General features: G+C 46.3%; 1 protein-coding gene across 1 annotated transcript in view; it reads left to right on the top strand.

Annotated features, from left to right (window-relative positions):
- epha10 (EPH receptor A10) overlaps positions 1-17,500 on the top strand; it is a 179,673-nt gene that overhangs the window by 139,207 nt on the left and 22,966 nt on the right. Inside the window, exon 6 of the mRNA XM_029735687.1 lies at positions 14,870-14,994. Coding sequence (XP_029591547.1) covers positions 14,870-14,994 — 125 coding nt within the window. The remainder of the gene's footprint in view (positions 1-14,869; positions 14,995-17,500) is intronic.

Raw genomic sequence — 17,500 nt, 5'->3', positions numbered from 1 at the left:
CCATAGAGGATTGGATGGATGGATGGATGGATGGATGGGAGGGAGGGAGGAGAGGGGTTGGGGTGGAGGGTTGGGGCCATAGAGGATTGGATGGATGGATGGATGGATGGATGGATGGATGGATGGATGGAAGGGAGGAAGGAAGGAAGGAGAGGGGTTGGCGGCATATCGAGGATTGGATGGATGAATGAAGGGAGGAGAGGGGTTGGGTAAATGGGGATCAATCCTGCCCAATGGGGCTCATGGGACCCATCGTCCAGCTGTGGATTAGATACGTTTGTACTAGACTTACTGTATATGTGATGTGTCTTGTCAGAGTGTGTGTGTGTGTGTGTCTTGCTTTAATTGTGCATGTGTTGTTTCTGTATGAGAGCGAGAGAATATTGTGTGTGTGTTTGTGGGTGGGGGGGGTCTGGTCTGTATTATGTCACATTGGAATTGTGCTTGTAGATTGTGTGTGTTGTGTAGGATAAGCTGTTGCGCAACACCCAACGGTATTTTCATGACTATTATTCAGATTAACAAGATCTGTTGATCCGATTAGGAAATGTCTTGACTAGAAGTCCATATCCCTATTTGGACAGGATTAGAAAGGGTTATTAGGGACGATGGTTATGTACGGTGCATTTGGAAATTCAGACCCTTTGATTTCTTCCACGTTTGTTATGTTACAGCCTTATTCTAAAATTAATGAGAAAAATAACTATTTTATCCATCTATGCACAATACCCCATAATGACAAAGCAAAAACACGTTTTTATTTAAAAAATACCCCAAAATATCACATTTACATAAGTATTCAGACCCTTAACTCAGTACTTTGTTGAAGCACCTTTGGCAGCGATTACAGCATAGAGTCTTCTTGGGTATGACGCTACAAGCTTGGCACACCTGTATTTGGGGAGTTTCTCCCATTCTTCTCTGCAGATCCTCTGAAGCTCTGTCAGGTTGGATAGGGAGCGTCGCTGCACAGCTATTTTCAGGTCTCTCTAGAGATGTTCGATCATGTTCAAATCCGGGCTCTGACTGGGCCACTCAAGGACATTCAGAGACTTGTCCCAAAGCCACTCCAGGGTTGTCTTGGCTGTGTGCTTAGAGTCGATGTCGTGTTGGAAGGTGAACCGTCACCCCAGTCTAAGGTCCTGAGTGCTCTGGAGCAGGTTTTCATCAAGGATGAAGGGTGCTCCATTAATCTTTCCCTTGATCCTGACTAGTCTCCCAGTCCCTGCCGCTGAAAAACATTCCCACAGCATGATGCCGCCACCACCATGCTTCACTGTAGGGATGGTGCCAGGTTTCCATCACACGTGACTCTTGGCATTCAGGCCAAAGAGTTCAATCTTGGTTTCATCAGACCAGAGAATCTTGTTTCTCATGGTCAGAGTCCAAGTGCCTTTTGGCAAACTTCAAGTGGGCTGTCATGTGCCTTTTACTGAGGAGTGGCTTCCGTCTGGCCACTCTACCAAAAATACCTAATTGGTGGAGTGCTGCAGAGGTGGTTGTCCTTCTGGAAGGTTCTCCCATCTCCACAGAGGAACTCTGGAGCTCTGTCAGTGACCATCGGGTTCCTGGTCACCGCCCTGACCAAGGCCCTTCTCCCCCGATTGCTCAGTTTGGCTGGGCGGCCAGCTCTAGGATGAGTATTGGTGGTTCAAAACTTCTTCTATTTAAGAATGGAGGCCACTGTGGTCTTGGGGACCTTCAATGCTGCAGACGTTTTTTGGTACCCTTCCCCAGATCTGTGCCTCGACACAATCCTGTCTCGGAGCTCTACGGACAATTCCTTCAACCTCACGGCTTGATTTTTGCTCTGACATGCACTGTCAACTGTGGGACCTTATATAGACAGGTGTGTGCCTTTCCACATCATGTCAAATCAATATAATTTACCACAGGTGGACTCCGATAAAATTGTAGAAACTTCTCAAGGATGGTCAATGGAAACTGGGTGCACCAGAGCTCAATTTTGAATCTCTTAGCAAAGGGTCTGAATACTTATGTAAATAAGGTATTTCTGTTATTTTTTTGTTTTTTTGGCAAACATTTCTAAAAACCAGTTTTCGCTGTGTCATTATGGGGCATTGTGTGTAGATTGATGAGGAGAAACAATAATTCTATCATTTTTAGAATAAGGCTGTAACGTAACAAAATGTGGAAAAGGTTAAGGGGTCGGAATACTTTCGGAATGCACTGTAATTATTATCCCAGCATGTGCCTTATTTCAGATGACTATTTGAGCGGTATTCGTTTTTTCAAACTGCCCCCTGTAATTCTTAATTTTTTTTCATTTAATTGAGTTTTATGAAGGAAGCCTGGAGGTCTTTATTTCAGGCGTGAAGATATTTCAACATGACGAGACGATGAAAGGCTGCACTGAAACCTCGTGCTTTGCTGCCAAACATTTCGGTGTCTCCATAATATTTACATTTAGGAAATGTGATCACGGTAGATGTCTTGCACTTGAGATGCAGTTATGGATGAGAAAGTGAACTTGCCATTTCCGAAAAGTTTTAAATGTAGGCCATTCGTATGAAATATGTGTGCAGAACTTTGTTTTATTAAGCATCCATTGATCAAATCGGTTCGTTTTCTTGCTCAAACTGCGAGCAGCGCCTGTAAAACTCTGTAACGTCTCGGGGGGAAAACACGGGGATGTCGTTACGCACGGGATGAGTCGGCGATTATCGGAGGATCTTGGAATTTGCCAAAAAAAGTTATTCTGGCTGGGATTGTTCATCTAACGCCATGTAAAAATGACTGACGTGGCAGATTTGTACCAGACTAAAATTACAGATGTTTTGTGCTCGTGCACACAATTACATCACCTGACCTCCCCAGTAAAACGAATCCCGTCCGACTAGGGCTTATGTTTCACCTGGAAATAAACTGTCCAATCATAAAACCTATGTTGATGTTGGACCTGGATGTGTCTGTCCTCGGTGACGTCAGCGAATAAATGGGCGATGGAAACTCCTACGAAAGCTGATCGTTATTCATGTGACTCGGTGAGGGCCCAGTAATAGATTGACTGCGGTCCCTTTTAATGGTAGGCTATTGTTACTCTGTGTATCTACTCCTGTTACAAAGAGTCTTTCCGTTGAAACGACCAATTTGTCGGCCTTTAACCAGATCCGAATGTATCCGCGTGAACTCTGACTGGTCACATTTTCTGCAGGCTATGTATCCAATATTCTGCCCATTTCAACTAATGTATTTTAGCCCGTTAGTCTGGAAAAAACTGCCATACGCAGCATTTTGTTCACTCTAATAAGACTCATAAACACAAACGCGTCGAATCCGTCGTTTCCCTCCCGAATACGAGGTATTGTAGCCTACAGTGTGCGGAGGGCTCTGTATGCAGCGCTGTACACTCGCAGACTCGTTTTGCTGGAACCTGAAAAGCCCCATAAGCCCCAATCCCCCCCCCCCCCCCGGCCCCAGAGCGGTGGCCTCTCCAGTTGTTGAGCCCCCCAGTGGCATGTTTAAAGCCCTTTAGATGAGGGGGAGAGGAAGAGGAGGGTGGGGGTCAGGGGGGGGGGGGGATTTGACATTTTCAATATCTTCAGAGGATTTATTTGGACTGCTTTAGATGCCCTGGTCCCTGTGGAGAGGCATGGGCGCTCAGTGCAGCTCTCTGGGCATCCTACTGAGGCAGGGAGGGAGGGGATGGAAAGGGGGGGGGGGCTAGATCACAGGAGGGGAGCGGGGGACAGGAAGTTAGGCAGGAGGTGGAAAGGAGATGGGGAGAACAGGGGGTTTACTTGAGTTTATTAGGATCTACTGCATATGCAGCAGCTACTCTTCCTGGAGTCCACACAAAACGTACAAATACATGATAAAGTGCAGAACGGGGAACAGTCGAATGGCAACGGGGGAGGAAAGGAGAGAAAATAATATGGTGTAAGACAGGGTGCGAAGGACAGGCGGGATATCAGAGGGAAGGAGAGCAGGCAGGAGAGGTAGCATGTGGAAGCGTAATCGCATTTACATTTAAGTTTGGGCTGCGGTTGTGTTCTAGTGTGACGTGTTAATTAATTTTGGAGTGTGTGTGGGCACAGCGCATTTGCACCTCTTCATGTGGGAGAAAGACAAGAGATTTTGTGTTACTTTCTCGTGAATGACTTCACCTCTTCACCCTTACTCATTTCCTGGTCACAGAATTTCAAAAATAAATTGCAATTTCTTTGTAACTCCTCTCTCTCTCCCTTTGATAAGTGTCTGTCTGCCTGTCTATGTGTGCCAGCCAAGTCTTTTGGATCCCCTAATGAGAAGTTATGGGCTAGGTGAGGCTTCAGCGACCGCCAAATGAATTGAGTCATCAAGTGGCTTTTCATGGCTGATGCCCTGCCACATAAGACGCTTTGTCAGTCAGTGATGAGAATTTTAATTGGTTAGCCTGGCTGGCTTATCATTGGGCTCTATGGCCACTTATTTTACTATTCTCCGGTATAGTACTTTGAATAGATGTTTTTGGCAAAACCAACACACACACACACACACACACACACACACAGAAGACAAACGCACACACAGTCAGACTGTGACAAGCACGCGAAGACACAGACACCCTTGGTTAATCAGGGGCCTCATTTTGAACAGAGGTCTCCACAGAAACGTGTCTCTGAGCGAGAGAGGTGAAAACGTGCCTTTCATCTGCATAAAAGGAGAGGAAATGTGAAGAGCTGTTCCTCTCAATCCCTCCTCCTCTCTCCTCTCTTTCGTTTTCTCCTCCTCACAACTGTTGAGATCTTCATTGTGCAGCTAGCTGTCAAGGGTGTGTGTGTGTGTGTGTGTGTGTGTGTGTGTGTGTGTGTGTGTGTGTGTGTGTGTGGCTCCCCGGTGGTTTGTTGATGAGCTCAACCTGTCTGTGTCACCCTCCTGCTGGTCTGTCAGACACAACAGTGACAGGCCTAACAGACAGCTGCCTCTCATCACTTAGCTCACACCCACCAAGGTCTAATACAGCACAGATGGAACACACACACACACCTCCCCACTTAGCCTCCAGACCCCCCCGTCCCCCGTCACATCGAGGTCTACTCTGAGCATTCCCGTGTGCGTTTGTGCAGAGTGTGTTCGCAATATACAGTAAGCGTATCCATCGCGTTGTGGCTGTCTTTCTCCTACAATCAGCACTTTATTCTCTCAACCTTCACTCTGCACTCCCCGTGTGTGTGTGTGTGTGTGTGGTTTCCCCTGACTGTGTGCTCTGTCAGGTTGTGTTGAGCTCTCGTCGTCTCCTCTGCCAAACCGTGGCGGCAGGTCTGCCTGTCCCAGTATGTGTGGATGTGAGCCCCACCACAGGCTGCCTGGCTTACAGCAAGTGTCATAATACGGGACATAAACGAAGACGGACAAGCATACACTCATCCAGAGAGCACAGGAGTAGGATCGCCTTGCACACAGCTACATTAAGAGATTCAGTTACTGGAGGACTGAGCTGTTTGATTATTCAGGAGCTAGTCTGTCCAAATCACTTACTGCGAATCTGGTTTGAGACCGACAACATTTGAGAATGATTTTGGAAACGTGTGTTTTGGATGAATTTGGGTGGGGGGACGACGACAACTTCATGTGCCTCTCTCGTTAACTCACTTTTCTGGCACCCGTCCATCCACCCACAGGCTGACACGTTCAATCACTCTGTCACTTTCCCTATGCAAACACAGACGCATACAAGCACACACATAATGAGCCCACACAGTCTATAATCATGCACTTTAGATGGAAATGTATCTGTGGCATGTGTCTACTCTCCACTCTCTCCACTCTCTCCCACTCTCTTCACAAATAGCAGAATCCTATCTCAGGTGTGTGTTTTCTCTCCGAACACGCGTCACTCACACACACACACACACACACACACATGAATGAAAATGGCCAACGATAATAGCTGCCTCTATTCGGCCGCCCGAATCCTCTGCAATATCCCCTCCTCCTTCCTCTCTCTTTCTCATCCTTCCGCTTTGTCCTCCTTCCTCCCTCCCTTTGTCCTCCTTCCTCCCTCTCTTTGTCCTCCTTCCTCCCTCTTTCTTCCCCTTCCTCCCTCTTCCTCCTCCTTCCTCTCTCTTTCTCACCCTTCCACTTTGTCCTCCTTCCTCCCTCTCTTTGTCCTCCTTCCTCCCTCTCTTTCTCCTCCTTCCTCCCTCTTTCTCCTCCTTCCTCCCTCTTTCTCCTCCTTCCTCCCTCTTTCTCCTCCTTCCTCCCTCTCTTTATCCTCCTTCCTCCCTCTTTCTCCTCCTTCCTCCTGCTCTTTCTCCTTCTTCCTCCCTCTCTTTGTTCCCCTTCCTCCCTCTCTTTCTCCCCTTCCTCCCTCTTTCTCCCCCTTCCTCCCTCTTTCTCCCCCTTCCTCCCTCTTTCTCCCTATTCCTCCCTCTTTCTCCTCCTTCCTTACTCTCTTTCTTCCCCTTCCTCCCTCTTTCTCCTCCTTCTTCCCTCTTTCTTCCCCTTCCCTCTCTTTCTTCCCCTTCCTCCCTCTCTTTCTTCCCCTTCCTCCCTCTCTTTCTTCCCCTTCCTTCCTCCCTCTCTTTCTTCCCCTTCCTTCCTCCCTCTCTTTCTTCCCCTTCCTCCCTCTTTCTCCTCCTTCCTCCCTCTCTTTCTTCCCCTTCCTCCCTCTTTCTCCTCCTTCCTCCCTCTTTCTTCCCCTTCCCTCTCTTTCTTCCCCTTCCTATTTTGGGTAGCCATAGTACCGGTGTAATTGTGAGGTTTTTTATCTGGGCCGGCGTGGGGCCTGCAGACAGACAGAATGCTGATAGGGCAGATTACACAGGGAGCGGGGGACATCCTGCCAGATAGCGTGCCTCCGCTGGTTTGGCTGATAGACCTAGATTAAAAATGGGGGCCACTGCCAGATAGTGAGCCTTGGGAGGGGTGATGCTGGGCCACAACACAACATCATTATCGCGGGTCTGTCTTTGTGGCTCACACAGATTCTGATTTAAGGCAAAGGGAGAGGGTTATTTTGATGGCGGGGGCTTATTCATGTGTTGAATGATTTGTGTTATTGGATTTGGTGAATGTCGTGACTGTCACAGAGAGGCATTTTAGATGTAGGGGAATTGACACACACTCTATGGGTGGGTATACACACGCGGACACACACACACACACAATGTAGTGGCATTCAGATCTCAGTTTTTTTTTTTTTATTCTACCCTCACCCAAAAGATGTATTACTCTCCCCCAGTATCTTAGTGCTTATAGTGGCATTGTTCTGAGCTCATTTGCCTATGCCAAGCCTCCGGGAGGCATACACGCAAACATACATAAACACATAGGCAGGGCCGGAGATGCGTCAGGCAGGGCCGGAGATGCGTCAGGCAGGGCCGGATATGCGTCAGGCAGGGCCGGAGATGCGTCAGGCAGGGCCGGAGATGCGTCAGGCAGGGCCGGAGATGCGTCTTAACACTTCACTCCTTTCCTCCCCAAGTCCGTTTTAACCCAGCTTGTAGATGTTTAGAGTAATGCTGTACACTGTACTTACAGCCTGTTAACTTCCCTATCATGATTGGTTGATACCCGTTGGCTTAATCACTCAAGTCTTTTTTTGTGTGTACGTACACACACACACACGCGTGAGAGAGAGACTGGGAGAGAGAGACAAGTAGAACAAAGAAATCCCTAGATGGTAAGGTGGATGTATTCACTGCAGAGGCATAAACAGGGCTGTAGGGAAGAACAGTCCCTGGAGAAAGAGACAGGGAGGGAGGGAGAGAGAGGGAGAGATTGATTCATACACACTCTCCTTCTCTGTGGTGGTGCTGAGGGACTACAGCTCCACTGCCTGTCTTCAGTGATTGCGAGTAGCAGCGTAGTGCACTTTCACATCAAATCATCAAATCACATTTCATTTGTCACATACACACGGTTAGCAGATGTTATTGCGAGTGTAGTGAAATGCTTGTGCTTCTAGATCCGACAGTGCAGCAGATTCTAACAGGTAATATCTAACAAATTCCACAACAAAACCTAATACACACAATCTAGTAAAGGAATGGAATGGGAATATATAAGTATAAAATATATGGATGAGCACTGACAGAGCGGCTAAGATGCAATAGATAGTAAAGAATAGATAGTGAAGGATACATTATACAGTATATACATATGAGATGAGTAATGCGAGATATGTAAACATTCTTAAACTGGCATTATTAAAGTGACTGGTGTTCCATTTATTAAAGTGGCCAATGATATCAAGTCTGTAGGTAGGCAGATGCCTCTCTGTTCTTGTGGTGGCTGTTTAACAATCTGATGGCATTGAGATAGAAGCTGTTTTTCAATCTCTCGGTCCCAGCTTTGATGTACCTGTACTGACCTCGCCTTCTGGGTGGAAGCGGGTGGAAGCGGGGTGAACAGGTTGTGGCTCGGGTGGTTATTGACCTTGATGATCTTTTTGGCCTTCCTGTGACATCGGGTGGGGTAGGTGTCCTGGAGGGCAGGTAGTGTGCCCCCGGTGATGCGTTGTGCAGACCTCACTACCCTCTGGAGAGCCCTGCGGTTGTAGGCAGTGCAGTTGCCGTACCAGGCAGATTGTGCACCTGTAAAAGTTAGTGAGGGTTTTCGGTGACGAGCCACATTTTCTCAGCCTCCTGAGGTTGAAGAGACGCTGTTGCGCCTTCTTCACCAGACTGTCTGTGTGCATGGACCATTTCAGTTTGTCGGTGGTATGTACACTGAGGAACTTAACTTTCCACCTTCTCCACTGCTGTCCCGTCGACGTGGATAGGGGGGTGCTCCCTTTGCTGTTTCCTAAAGTTCACGATCATCTATTTTGTTTTGCTGACATTGAGTGAGAAGTTATTTTCCTGACACTACAGTCCAAGGGCCCTCACCTCCTCCCTGTAGGCCGTCTCGTTGTTGTTGGTAATCAAGCCTACCGCTGTAGTGTCGTCTGCAAACTTGATGTTTGAGTTGGAGGCGTGCATGGCCATGCAGTCATGGGTGAACAGGTGGAATACAGGAGGGGGCAGAGAACGCACCCTTGTGGGGCCCCAGTGTTGAGGATCAGCGGAGTGGAGATGTTGTTTCCTACCTTCACCACCATGGGACCCACTGGGTCCAGGACCCAGTTGCACAGGGCAAGGATTCAGACCCAGGGCCTCAAGCTTAATGATGAGTTTGGAGGGTACTATGGTGTTGAATGCTGAGCTGTAGTCAATGAACAGCATCCTTACATAGGTATTCCTCTTGTCCAGATGGGATAGGGAGAGATTGAATATGTCCGTAAAGACACCAGCCAGCTGGTATGCGCATGCTCTGAGGACGTGGCTAGAGATGCCGTCTGCGTGGGTTAACACGTTTAAATGTTTCACTCACATTGGCCACGGAGAAGGAGAGCCCACTGTCTTTGGTAGCGGGCCGTGTCGGTGGCACTGTATTGTCCTCAAAACACGCAAAGAAGTTGTTTAATTTGTCTGGGAGCAAGACGTCGATGTCCGCAACGGGCTGGTTTTCTTTTTGTTTTCCGTGACTGTCTGTAGACCCTGCCACATACGTCTTGTGTTTGAGCCGTTGAATTGCGACTCCACTTTGTCTCTATAATGACACTTTGCTTGTTTGATTGTATTATGGAGGGAATAACTACACTGTTTGTATTCGGTCATGTTTCCAGTCACCTTGCCATGATTAAATGCGGTGGTACGTGCTTTCAGTTTTGGAATCTGGAATCTGTTTGGTCAGACCAGCGTTGGATAGACCTAAGCACGGGCTCTTCCTGTTTAAGTTTCTGCCTATAGGAGGGGAGCAACAAGATGGAGTCATGGTCAAATTTGCCAAAAGGAGGGCGGGGGAGGGCCTTGTATGCATCGCGGAATTTAGAGTAGCAGTGGTCGAGTGTGTTATTCGCTCGTGTACCGCAATCGATATGCTGATATAATTTAGGTAGCTTTGTTCTCAGATTAGCTTTGTTGAAACCCCCAGCTACAATAAATGCAGCCTCGGGATATATGGTTTCCAGTTTGCATTAACTCCAGTGAAGTTCCTTAATGGCCATCTTGGTATCCGCTTGCGGGGGGATATACACGGCAGGGACGATAACCGAGGAGAGATCTCTTGCGAGATAATAAGGTCGGCATTTAATTGTGAGGAATTCTAGGTCAGGTGAACAAAAGGATTTGAGTTCTTGTATGTTGTTACAATTACACCATGAGTCATTAATCATGAAACATAACCCCCGCCCTTCTTCTTACCAGAGAGATGTTTGTTCCTGTCGGCACGATGCACTGAAGATCTGTTGGCTGTACGGACTCCGACAACATGTCCCCAGCTAGCCATGTCTCCGTGAAACAGAGTATGTTACAATCCCGGATATCTTTTTGGAAAGCAACTTTTTCCCTAATTTCGTCGACTTTGTTAACCAGGGACTAGACATTAGCGAGTAATACACTTGGAAGCGTTGGGTGGTGTGCGCGGATCCGAAGCCTCACTAGAAGACCACACCGGCACCCTCTGCTATGACGCCGTTGTTTTGGGTCGGCCTCTGGAATCAGTTCAAATGTCCCGGGAGGTGCAGACAAAGTTGTATTCCTGGTCGTAGTGCTGGTTGTGCTGGTAAGTTGACGTCTCTATAATATCCAATAGTTATTCTATGTAATAACACTTAAGGTTTTCTGGGCTAACAATGTAAGAAATAATAGATAAAAAAACGGAATACTGCACAGTTTCCTAAGGACTTGAAGCGAAGCTGCCATCTCTATCGGCGCCATCTTATTCATGTTTGTTTGCTGTGCCAAGATGGAAGGCACGTGCAACTGTGGAACACGGAGGCCATTTTGTGCCAAATTGTATTAATTACCTGCAATAGAGCCGCCGCCACCACATCGTCTTCTTTGTTTTCACAATGTAACATTTTTATACTGCACCTTGGTATAGAATCCACGTGCAACTGTGGAGGCGGGGGCCATTTTGTGCCGATACCTACCTGTCGCATAGCTGTCTTTTTTTGGGGTCAAATTTATACTGCACCTTTGTGTACACCACCTGCGTAGACACCTGCCAGAACTGAGCCACCACACCACGTAGCTTCATTATCTTCCACACCTTGAAAAAATCTTTGTTAAAATGAAAGGGATTGGATCTGTTTGTCTGTCTTTCCCTCCATGTCATTTTGTGGATGCTATCTATGATGAGGCTCTTAAGGCTGTGGTGTTGCTCATCTGTCTGGCTAGCCATGGGGTCCGGGCCTTGATTACAGTGGAGCCCTGAAGGCCGTAACCTTAGTCTATTGCCTGTGGAAATGAGGCTTGGTCTGCCGCAGCCAATTCGGTCTCCTGTCAGCATCCATCTCCCATTCAGACACACACACACACACACACACAAACACACACACACAGTCTCCTCTCAGCATCAATTTCCTTTCATTCAAACAAGGTCAACCCCATGGACACACACCAGCTGCTTTCAGACTGGACAGGAAACTAGATATTAGAGTGCGTTTGTGTTTAGGTGTGTGTGTGGGGGGTCAGTGTGTGTGTGCCGGTGCAAGATGGAATGTGCGCGTCATTTTGTGTGTTTGGTATGTGCATTACTACATTGGTCTATGTAACTAAACCCCTGTCCTTTCCAAGTGTGTGTTTTCTTCACACTCTATATTTCTGTTTTTGCAAATACACTACCAGGGTGTGTAGTGTTTTAATGTTCTCCCTTGGAGTATGTTAGTGTTTTAATGTTCTCCCTTGGAGAGTGTTAGTGTTTTAATGTTCTCCCTTGGAGTATGTTAGTGTTTTAATGTTCTCCCTTGGAGAGTGTTAGTGTTTTAATGTTCTCCCTTGGAGTATGTTAGTGTTTTAATGTTCTCCCTTGGAGAGTGTTAGTGTTTTAATGTTCTCCCTTGGAGTATGTTAGTGTTTTAATGTTCTCCCTTGGAGTATGTTAGTGTTTTAATGTTCTCCCTTGGAGTGTGTTAGTGTTTTAATGTTCTCCCTTGGAGTATGTTAGTGTTTTAATGTTCTCCCTTGGAGTGTGTTAGTGTTTTAATGTTCTCCCTTGGAGTGTGTTAGTGTTTTAATGTTCTCCCTTGGAGTGTGTTAGTGTTTTAATGTTCTCCCTTGGAGTGTGTTAGTGTTTTAATGTTCTCCCTTGGAGTGGGTTAGTGTTTTAATGTTCTCCCTTGGAGTGGGTTAGTGTTTTAATGTTCTCCCTTGGAGTGGGTTAGTGTTTTAATGTTCTCCCTTGGAGTGTGTTAGTGTTTTAATGTTCTCCCTTGGAGTGGGTTAGTGTTTTAATGTTCTCCCTTGGAGTGGGTTAGTGTTTTAATGTTCTCCCTTGGAGTGTGTTAGTGTTTTTGAGACTCAAGACCAAGCGGTACTACGGCCGCGTCTGGGTATGTGTCCGCAGCTAGGATTCTGTCAGACGGAGCTACGCTGTGAGCCAGAGATTTTAAGCAGTCAGTCTCCATGCATAATTCATCACAAAAGAACAGCAAACAATAGCCGAGCGTTTTAGAAGGCAGAGCAAGTTGACAGTGTGTTCTTGGTGTATCTAATACAGCACTTACTGCTTAAAGTAGTGCTTCTCCCTCTCTCTCTCTTCCCTGGTGCTATTGGTCTGTTTGTCCATTTGTCTGTTTGTGCCCGTCTCTGTCTGTGTGCCTGCCTATGCTTATCTGTGTGTGTGTCTCACCATATCATGTATGCCGGTGTGTGTATGTTTGTTTGCAATACAGTATACACTGAGTGTACAAAACATTAGAAACACCTGCTCTTGCCATGACAGACCGACCAGGTGAATCCAGGTGAAAGCTATGATCCCGTATTGGTGTCACTTGTTAAAGCCACTTCAATCGGTGTGGATGAAGAGGAGGAGACGTGTTGAAAATGATTTTGAAGCCTTGAGACGATTGAGACATGGATTGTGTATGTGTGCCATTCAGAGGGTGAATGGGCAAGACAAAAGATTTAAGTGCCTTTGAACAGGGTATGGTAGTAGGTGTCAGGTGCACCGGTTTGTCAAGAACTGCAACGCTGCTGGGTTTTTCACCTCAACAGTTTCCCATGTCTATCAAGAATAGTCCACCACCCAAAGGTCATCCAGCCAACTTGACACAACTGTGCGAAGCGTTGGAGTCAACATGGGCCAGCATCCCTGTGGAAGGCTTTCAACACCTTGTAGAGTCCATGCCCCCGATGAATTGAGGCTGTTCTGAAGGCTAAACGGGATACAACACAATATTAGGAATGTTTTGTACACTCAGTGTATATGTTCCTCTGTCTAAAGTTCTTTACGTTAAGGTACTCTGTTAAATGATTGTACTGTAATCTGTTGAGACACTTCTGGGTATAGACGGCTGCCTTTTACTGAGTACTGAGATGAGAGTAGGCGGAGATGGATACACACACACACGCGCGCAAACACGACAATGTATGCTTGCACACACTGTACAAATACACAAACACATGGCAATGCACTTGTGAATGCACATACATTACAAATACACACACACACACACTCCGATGATTTCTATCCGATGGCTTTCTGTCTTTTACCAGTCCATTTCACTCTATTGTCTCATGATTGAGTTGCAGCTTGTAATTGAACAGGCTGTGTGCAGCCCTCATTAGCTGCCAGTAAGACCCAGACCAATATCAATAATGTATTCTTCTTTTGTTTCTAAAGAGGAGAGATCAACTTAAAGAAGGGAGGGATACTCAGAAAGACTCGGTCGGCCCTGGCTGTGATCCGAACGACATCGATACCGGTCCTACTGAAAGGGGAGACTAAGGGGCTATGGTCACGTGATTTTGGAACGAGATGTGCGACAAACAGGTGTCCAAATACTTTTGGTCATGAAGTGTATTGGTTTGATAGAAAGGAATTGTGTTTGTGAGGGGGAAAGGTGACGAGATCACGGGAAGATAATGGAAGTGTAATAATAAGGAACGAGGACAGAAGTTCAGACTTGTCAGAATTGACATGGATCTACATGGGAGAGAGCGGAAGAGAGGTTTAGAAAGAAAGAGAATTGCACGTCTTGAAACATGGATCAACTGATGGACTGAAAATACATGGCAATGGAAAGAGAAGGAATGTCTACTGACTATTCGCTGCTCATTAGCAAAATATTGATTGTGGTAATGAAATAAGGCTTCAACCATAATGGTCTTTGACTGACAGTGAGCTGCACGTTTTAATTGTACCTTTATCTAACTAGGCAAGTCAGTTAAGAACAAATTCTTATTTACAATGACGGCCTACCCCGGCCAAACCCAGACGACGCTAGGCCAATTGTGCGCTGCCCTATGGGACTCCCAATCACGGCCGGGTGTGATACAGCCTGGATTCGAACCAGGGACTGTAGTGACGCCTCTTGCACTGAGATGCAGTGCCTCAGACCGCTGCGCCACTCAGGAGCCCTAAGTGTTCCTGTAGAGGCTTGAGTGGCAACTCATTTTGCCTTACCTCGTTAATGACTCCTTAATTATAGCTTGCCGAGTGGACGGAGCTTTCAGAGCATCAGTGGTAACAAGGGACGTTTTCCTGGTCACTTCAGGTCATGTGGTAAAGTATTTCTCCTAGAATGTCTCATAGAATGTGGGAAATATACTTTTGCAGTCTTCATGTTCAGTGTTCCAACAGACCATGCACTGGATATTATTGAGTCAGAAGCAAAGGTTCTGAGGAGGGCAGAGTCTCAGAGGGAGAGAACATCTCCACCCACCCTCCAGCCATCAATAAATACAAAGATGTATCTTCACCCAGATCTGTACGGAGACCCACTCCACTCACTGCTAACATCATAACACTTTTATGACTTCAATGAAGTCGTCCAAGACAGAACTTTGACAAATGCATTTCATTATTTATTTTCTTCTCTCCCTTTCACCCTCTTCCCCCCCCTCTGTCCTTCCCCCTTCTCTCTTTTTCTCACTAGCGCCCTCGCTGGTGAGTGAGTTTCGTGCGGAGAAGATTGAGCAGCGCAGCCTCACCCTGGTGTGGAGGGAACCTAGCTACCCCAACAGCAGCCGCACTGAGTACGAGATCAAGTACTACGAAAAGGTAACGCCGTCATATTTGGTGAACTCCGTCACAAACGACACTTGGAAAAACTCCATCGCGTTACGTTTAATCTCAAGTCCGCTCTTTCGCGCAACGGCTCTTTCGCGCATTCACCGACTCTACTCCGTCGCTCTCCCTCTCAACTAAACTCGGTCACACTCTCAACTCATCTCTTGACCCACTACTTCTTTTAAGTCGTCTCTCTTTCTGTTACATTGTTTTGCCGCCTCATTATCTCCCTCGCACACATCCCACTCTTGGGAGCGCCGTCCATCTCTCAATTCCACCATGTCTGCTATTAATGGTCTCTCCACAGGGACTCTCATTGCGCCTGTCAGTCTATCTGTGTGTGCACTTTTCACTCTCCTCTCCACAGGTACGACGGCGTTAAAGAGCACGCACCTCCAAATCCTCATTACCACACGGTGGCAAGCGAACGGGGGTGCACGCACACACTCGCACGCACACACTCGCACGCGTTCAAAGACATGCATGCAAATCATAGGGCTTTGGCTACCTTAAAGCTTCATGAGGGTGAGTTCTCTCCATACACTATGTTGCTTTGACGCTGACGGTTTAGGCGCGTCATTTCACTGCCACGCGTTAACCTTTCGAATCAAAGCCATTTTAAATCACACAAGTCTGCTTTAAAGTAGAGCCTATGTAAAACAAATAATAATAATAAAAAATATAAATGTAAAAAATAAATTATACACACACACACACACACACAGTACCAGTCAAAGGTTTGGACACCTACTCATTCAAGGGTTTTTCTTTATTTTACTATTTTCTATATTGAAGAATAATAATGAAGACATCAAAACACATATGAACCATGTAGTAACCAAAAAAGTTTTTAAAAAATCTAAATATATTTGAGATTATTCAAATATCCTTGATGACAGCTTTGCACACTCTTGACATTCTCTCAGCCAACTTCACCTGGAATGCTTTTCCAACAGTCTTGAAGGAGTTCCCACATATGCTGAGCACTTGTTGGCTGCTTTTCCTTCACTCTGCGGTCCAACTCATCCCAAACCATCTCAATTGGGTTGAGGTCGGGTGATTGTGGAGGCCAGGTCATCTGATGCAACATTCCATCACTTTCCTTTTTGGTCAAATAGCCCTTACACAGCCTGGAGGTGTGTTGGGTCATTGTCCTGTTGAAAAACATGATAGTCCCACTAAGCGCAAACCATATGGGATGGCGTATCACTGCAGAATGCTGTGGTAGCCATGCTGGTTAAGTATGCCTTGAATTCCACATAAATCACTGACATTGTCACCAGCAAAGCACCATCGCACCTCCTCCTCCATGTTTCATGGTGGGAACCACACATGCAGAGATCATCCGTTCACCTACTCTGAGTCCAGTCCACAAAGACACGGTTGTTGGAACCAAAAATATCAAATTTGGACTCATCAGACCAAAGGACAGATTTCCACCGGTCTAATGTCCATTGCTCGTGTTTCTTGGCCCAAGCAAGTCTCTTATTATTATTATTATTGGTGTCCTTTAGTAGTGGTTTCTTTGCAGCAGTTGGACCATGAAGGCCTGATTCACACAATGTCCTCTGAACAGTTGTTGAGATGTGTCTGTTACTTGAACACTGTGAAGCATTTATTTGGGCTGCAATCTGAGGCTGGTAACTCTAATGAACTTATCCTCTGCAGCAGAGGTAACTCTGGGTCTTCCTTTCCTGTGACGGTCCTCATGAGAGCCAGTTTCATCATAGCGCTTGATGGTTTTTGCGACTGCACTTGAAGAAACGTTTAAAGGTCTTGAGTGACTGAGCATCACGTCTTAAAGTAATGATGGACTGTCGTTTCTCTAAGCTTATTTGAGCTGTTCTTGCCATAATATGGACTTGGTCTTTCACCAAATAGGGCTATCTTCTGTATACCACCCCTACCTTGTCACAACACAACTGATTGGCTCAAACGCATTAAGAAGGAAAGAGATTCTACAAATGAACTTTTAACAAGGCATTGTAGACATTGTACATTCTACATTGTAGAAAATAGTAAAAAATTAAGAAAACTCTGGAATGAGTAGGCGTGTCCAAACTTTTGACTGGTACAGTGGATGTTTTATTGTCACATACACCAGATAGGGTGCAGTGAAATGTTGTTTAACAGGGTCAGCCAGAGTAGTACGTGTGCCGAATACAACAGGTGTAGAACTTACAGTGAAATTCTTACTTAAAGACCTTAACCAACAGTGCAGTTGGCCCATCGCTCTCTGAGTGATCTTATGACATGTATAGACCCCACTCGGAATCAACAAAGGGAGGAAAAGTGAATTGTTAAAATATAATTGTGTATGCCATTTTATCCAAAGCGACTTAGTCATGCGTGCGTGCGTACATTTTACGGACATGTGGTCCTGGATATCTAACCCACTGCCCTGGCTTTGCAAGCGCCTTGCTCTACCCACTGAGCTCCAAAGGACAATGTTAAAATGTCTTTTTTTTAAGTGTCTTGCTTGGTGCTCTCGCAGTTC

Source organism: Salmo trutta, chromosome 36 (assembly GCF_901001165.1).
Source record: "Salmo trutta chromosome 36, fSalTru1.1, whole genome shotgun sequence".
In the NCBI taxonomy this organism is placed as follows: Eukaryota; Metazoa; Chordata; class Actinopteri; order Salmoniformes; family Salmonidae; genus Salmo; species Salmo trutta.
The sequence above is the reverse complement of the archived record's forward strand: the minus strand, read 5'-3'. Positions and strand labels throughout refer to the sequence as shown.